The 6,078-nt window shown below is 34.8% G+C and overlaps 1 protein-coding gene across 1 annotated transcript; it reads right to left on the reverse strand.

Moving 5' to 3' along the window:
* Positions 1–1,443: 1,443 nt before the first annotated feature.
* On the reverse strand, positions 1,444–5,401 carry LOC110878611 (calcium and calcium/calmodulin-dependent serine/threonine-protein kinase DMI-3). Its single transcript, XM_022126945.2, has 7 exons — positions 4,663–5,401; positions 4,031–4,085; positions 3,832–3,942; positions 3,492–3,724; positions 2,072–2,279; positions 1,787–1,846; positions 1,444–1,698 (listed from the first exon to the last, which is right to left on the reverse strand). The coding sequence occupies exons 1-7, from the start codon at positions 5,364–5,366 to the stop codon at positions 1,522–1,524; spliced, it is 1,548 nt and encodes a 515-aa protein (XP_021982637.1). The 5' UTR covers positions 5,367–5,401; the 3' UTR covers positions 1,444–1,521.
* Between the last annotated feature and the right edge of the window lie 677 nt (positions 5,402–6,078).

Here is a 6,078-nt window from a genome sequence, read left to right on the forward strand (position 1 = left end):
AATAATTTACAAACTTAATTAACTATCAATATGTCAAAACACCAAAAATTAAAAGATAGGTTGGTTACTTGTAGCGGTTTAAGTTAGGTAAAAATTTATAAATAAGTAGTATGAGCTATCTGTTAGAAGGTTTGGTAATGCCATAAATAATACACTTATCACTTATGAAGGTGGTTCGTACTTTGGCCAAGTTTAGAAGTTGTATATGTTTGTGCGTGTGTATACATATATTAAAAATTATATATAAATTGAATTCGAATTTCGAATCGAATTGAAAATCATAAATTCCTATTCCATTCTAATTCGATTACTGGACTTGAATACGAATCAACTCGAATTCGAACCTTTTTAATCGAATTCGAATCGAGTCGAATTTCAAATTTTTCGAATTCGAATCGAATTCTGAACACCCCTAGTATACAACATTAAGAAACGGATGGTGGAGGTTGTCTTTGACATAACTCCGTTAAGTTTTGATCCGCCCCCATTTGAGTTCGGTCCCAAAAGCGGTTACTATGATAAAGTGTTTGAATCATTCAATCTTCTTGTTTTAACAGATGAAAATTTGAAAGTGGTGTATACAGAGTTGATTAATCAAGATGAGGTGGATACACATTTGATTCATCCAATACTAATAAACTCGTTTTAACCGTAGTGTCCCATTATAGATCGACATCGTAATTCGTATATACACTAGTAAATTTCTCCGCACGGTGCGGCAGGTTCAAATATAAAGTAACTTAGATTTAGGCAATAAAAACCAGAACTGTTTCTGAACAAAAGTTACGTTAAAACGTAAATAAACTGAAATATACATAAAAATAAGCACGAAAACATATGTATGTGGCCCGACTTATTTGCGAAAGAAATTTACGATCGAATACCAATATGAATTTGTACCGACACGTACATAAAAGTAAGTAAAAAAACTAAGGTTTTTTAAATTAAAAATGGTACCGCGCGTCTAATGAAAACATATTATATTTGACCCGACTTGTTGTAAAACAAAATTTATGCCAAAACGTAGATTAACTGAAAACATACACAAAAATACGGAAAAACATATTATATCTAAGTGTAACCATTTTCAAAGAATCGTAATAAACTTGAATTCATAATAATACGTACATAAATACATGTACGTAAAAAAATATTATAAAACTTTTAGAAAATTGAAGGATTGCAACTGCAAATACTAAATGTTAAATAGTAAAGGCTAAAATAAACAAAAAGTTACTAAAAAAACATAATCAACCTACATTTATACCGACACGTAAATAAATATAAACACATAAAAAATGGTTATAAAATTTTTAGAAAGTTTAAAGGTCATAAAAGTCAATACTAAATATTGAAGGGTAAAAGCTAAAATAAACAAAACTTAAAAAAAAGATTGAGCAATGGCTAGCTGCCTGCCGTGTAGCAGCCTACCACGGTCAACCCTTTTCTAATTGTATGTATATAGAATAGAATAGAATAGAATAATAATAATAATATATAAATTTAGTTTTGAAGAAAGAGTTAATTAGGACAAATTGAGGAAAGAACAACATCCTGTAATGAGCTATCTTTTTGCATAGCGGCTTTGAATTCATCAAACGTTACTTTCCCATCACTATTCGCATCCATGTGATCAAATATCTCATCTAGCTTTCCTGGCTCCGTCATATCTATCCTTAAACACTCATCCGGCAACGCCTGCATGCATGCACATAAAACCAACTCCACTTTACCCACACAATCTTAACCTTAATTCTATGTTTTTGTGTCAATAGTTTAGTCTTACCCGAAGCATAGACGCCACTTCCTCCTTGCTGATGCACCCGGACCCATCCGCATCATACATCTGTCAACACATGTTCATCAACATTTAGGGGGCGTTTGGTTCGCATGAATTCAATAGAATTATGATAAAACATTGAAACGTCAATAACTATCCTAATATTTAAATTAGATATGGAAAGTGCTGAATAACAGTCAAACTTAAAAATAAATAATAAAATCAAATAATAATAACTATAATAAATAATGAACTTCCATAACACTATGTTTTTCGAGATGAAAAGTGCACCTGGAAACAGAGACGAAGAGCATCTTCTCCTTTGAGATTTTTCAGGCTCGAGAATCCGCAAAGTATCTCCCTCATATCAACGGTGCCATCGCGATTATTGTCAAAGAGGTCGAAGATTCGCCCGGCTAGAGGTATTAGTGATGTCATTTTCATGGCTTTTAGAACCTCTTGAAACTCACTAAGAGTCGCGTTTTCGCCATCCGCACATCTGTTAAGTCGAACATACCATTTTAGATAGTTTAACAATGTTTTTAAATCCCGAGTGGTCATGGAACTGGCCACTCTACTGGTTCACTGATTAGACTGGCTGAACCGATCTAGAAAACCGGATACTTGATAGATAATTGCACATCTATAAAGTCAAGCATACCAATTTAGTTTTTTCTTTTTCGAAAGGTGTGAATTATTCGTGAATGTCGGGAGGTTTAGCATACGTTGTCTTAACCGGATCCGCGAGAGAGAGCTCCCTCGCACAATAGATCCCCAATTTAAACCCCTTAATAAGAAACCACTATCACCCAAACTCGAACCCGAGACCTGAAGGGAAAACTCACCCGGGACTACCATAGGTGGAACTTAAATACCCGTGGCCACCACTAGAGCACTAGTGATGGTTAATTTAGTTAGACCATCCACAATAAGGAAACACAAAAACACCTAAAAACATGCCTAATCACTTACCACATAAAAAAAAAATCTCATTTTAAAAAAAAACACTCAAAACCCACCTAATAAAAAAACCAAAAAACACTCATCAACATGGTCACATCATCACCATTCTTTTATTTTTTAACCATCAATCTCTCTCTTTATTAATATTTTATAATTAAAAAGTACCATGGCCCCCACCTTCAATCCATTTTTTTTCTAATTCTTGGCCAAGAACATACTCCAAAAATGAATGTCAAAAACATACTCCACAATAAGTGAAAACTTCTGATGTGGAAAAACTAGAAAAAAATTGCATATGCTCTAAATGTTTTTAAAACCAATGAGGTATCAACTAGGGATGAGCTCATAAGTGATATCGAAACTACCGATCTTGAAAGTCACCAAAATTGGGTACCGGTATCGAAAATGTTCGGTACGGTATTCGAAGGCAAAAATTAGTAAAATACCAGTACCGTACTGAACCCAAAATACAGATCCCAAAAACACACAAAAGTGGGTACCGAATTGGTACTGAAAATGATTCGGTATGGTACCATTCGGTACCGGTACCGAACTGTTCATCCCTACTAATCATGGAACCAGCCGCTCTACCGGTTCACTGATATGATCAGTTCTCTTATCGGACCGGCAGAACTGGTCTCAAAAATAGGATAACATAATAAATAATTTGGACATCTAAGAAGTCAAGCATACCAATTTAGATAGTTTCATGACAGTTATCAAATTATAGTTGATGATGTTTACTTACAATGTCTTGAAGTGATTCCGAAGATTTTGAAGCTCATCTTGGTTCAAATCATAAGATCCCACCAGGTTCTTGAGCTTCTTTGTTCTCAAGAAAACAGTGCATGTATACATGCTGGCTATAGCCGCTGCACGAAACTTTCGCCTCGCATTGAAGCTTTGTAGCCTCGTCACGATCTCCGGGTCAATTTGGCGTTCTGTTGCCGAGTCCCCAATCACCCATGGATGTTTAAGAATCTATACACATTGGTAAAAAAACTTATAGTTTGACTTGTAAAGTCAAAGTCAACGATTGTTAATGTAAAGAGGTTAAGTTTGACCACAAAAGTCAAATGTGTTGATACCTCATCAGCAGTTGGCCGTTTTTGAGGGTCCACATTTAGCAAACTGGAAATCAAGTCCTTGGCTGATGCAGAAATCTTTTTCCATGTTTTGTCATAGAAGCTAAAGTTCCCCTACACGATGAACACACGATGTCAATTCATTTGCGATTATAGACCGAATGTTTGATCAAGACGAGAGTTGAGAATAATAGTGTCGTACATTCATTATCATTTGTTGTTTTTGAAGATGCGATTGGGCACTAAAAGGCGGATACCTGAAATTACAAAAAAAAAAAAAAATCAACCAGTAAAAATATATCACCAGTTTAGCCATGTCATATAATTGTGACATGGCTATACTGGTTATTTATTTGTGTTTGTCAAAGTGACTTTAAGATTTTTTTTTCATCATAATCTAGGCATCATGACAGATCTAACTCTTTACAAATGTTTCAAACTATTTTGGGTACATGAACAAACATGTTCAAAATAATTAAACAAAATGTAGTGTTGGTGGATTAGCCTGCCCTTACATGATCTAATTTGATCACATTTTGACAGGGCCGGCTTAATTATTTTGGTGGTCTAAAGCGAAGTAAAAATTAGAGGCCTTTTTCCCTCAAAAAAATTTTGAGTAAATCGCAATTGCCGCCGAAATAACGTATATAATTATTACTATTTTTTTAAAGCTAGAGGCCCTATTTATTTGGAGGTCGAAAGCCCAAGCTTTAAAATACTTGGGCTTGGGCCGACCCTGCATTTTGACCTGTTATAGAAAGTAAATAATCTACCCAAGTGTTCATTTATTTTATACAAGGCCCAAAGCCCATATATCATATTTGAATTACTTACCCTGAGAGGAGAATATATAAAATGACACCCAAAGCCCACATATCAGATTTGGAAGTAATCTTCTGTTGGGATAATGCTTCTGGTGACACATAATCAATGGACCCAAAAAGGCCCACAACTGGATCTGTAAACTCCTCCACTGAACTCAGCCCAAAGTCCATAATTTTCAAAGGTGAATCTTTACTTTTACTAAGAAAAAGACAATTTTCGGGCTTCAAATCCCTATGAATCACATTGGCCCGGTGGAGTGCTGCTAGACCGCTAGCAATTTGTTGCACCACTTTGGCGGCTTCCGCCTCAGAGTACCTTTCTTGACTGACTATGCGGTCAAACAGCTCTCCACCGGAACATAGTTCGAGAACAAGATGGACCCCAGTAGCGTCCTCACAAACATCATGTAATTGGATGACGTTACAGTGAGGAGACACCTCCTCCACCACTCTTTTCATCACCATGATCTCGTTTGCTAGCAATGCATCCGTTATCATACCATGGTTACGGCTTGGAAAACGCGCCATCCCAAGAGCACCGCCGCCACCACCACCACTAACTCTTTTCAAGGTCTTGATTGCGACTTCCTTTTCACCGTCTTCAATATCACTCTTTGACTTCTTAATACCTTTTCGTACGATTGAAAATCCGCCTCTTCCTAAGATGGTAGTAACTTCATATTCATCACTAAGCTTTCTTGCTACATTCTCCATTGGGGATTTTTGATTGATTACAAATGGGTACTTGAGAAAATGAACTAAAAGTCAAAGGAAGCTAGCATTAACAAGTGATTTTGAGGTTTGTTTAATTGTATATGATTAGATGGGTGATTATAAAAATACAAAATATACATTTATTTTATAATAGAAAATTAGAGAATGATTAGATCAAGTAGGAATTGGTAGGATAGAATAAGCGTGTGGGATGATAGCTCACAAACAAAAGACAAATATATGTGACCAAGTCAAATTAATAATTTAAGGTTTATAAAAATATAAAATATATATTTGTTAAAAAATTAAATTCTTTTTACTTAATCTCGCCGGTCATAAAAAATAGACTTCTTTCAAAACATTTTAAATTTGAATAATTTCACCAAGTCAAAAGTGCATCAAGACTTTTTATTTTTTTCGTATTGTAGAAATCAAAATGGAATCTTTCTTTATCTAAACGTTGTCATATTTATATGTATTTTAGATGTAGAGGGGTGTGTAACAAAGTGTCAAATTTGATAAGAATTGAATACTTCCAATTTTAGGTTCATTGTATTAGTTTGTACTCATTTAAGATCTAGAAATCATGGGTGTAAACGAGTCAAGTTGCTAGTAAGTTACTCGAGATCGGCTCAATAAAAAGCTCAAGATTTTTCAACATCTGATGTTCAAGTAAGATGTTCAAGATTTTTCAACATCTGATGTTCAAATA

Source organism: Helianthus annuus, chromosome 9, assembly GCF_002127325.2.
Source record: "Helianthus annuus cultivar XRQ/B chromosome 9, HanXRQr2.0-SUNRISE, whole genome shotgun sequence".
Taxonomy (NCBI): domain Eukaryota; kingdom Viridiplantae; phylum Streptophyta; class Magnoliopsida; order Asterales; family Asteraceae; genus Helianthus; species Helianthus annuus.

Bases quoted from the DNA above. Each gene is read 5' to 3' on its own strand.
- LOC110878611 (XM_022126945.2), bottom strand. From the start codon at position 5,366: ATGGAGAATGTAGCAAGAAAGCTTAGTGATGAATATGAAGTTACTACC. The intron at 4,086-4,662 runs GTAAGTAATTCA...TTGTAATTTCAG, and splicing joins TTATATATTCTCCTCTCAGG to GTATCCGCCTTTTAGTGCCC. The intron at 2,280-3,491 runs GTAAGTAAACAT...TCGACTTAACAG, and splicing joins CGGAATCACTTCAAGACATT to ATGTGCGGATGGCGAAAACG.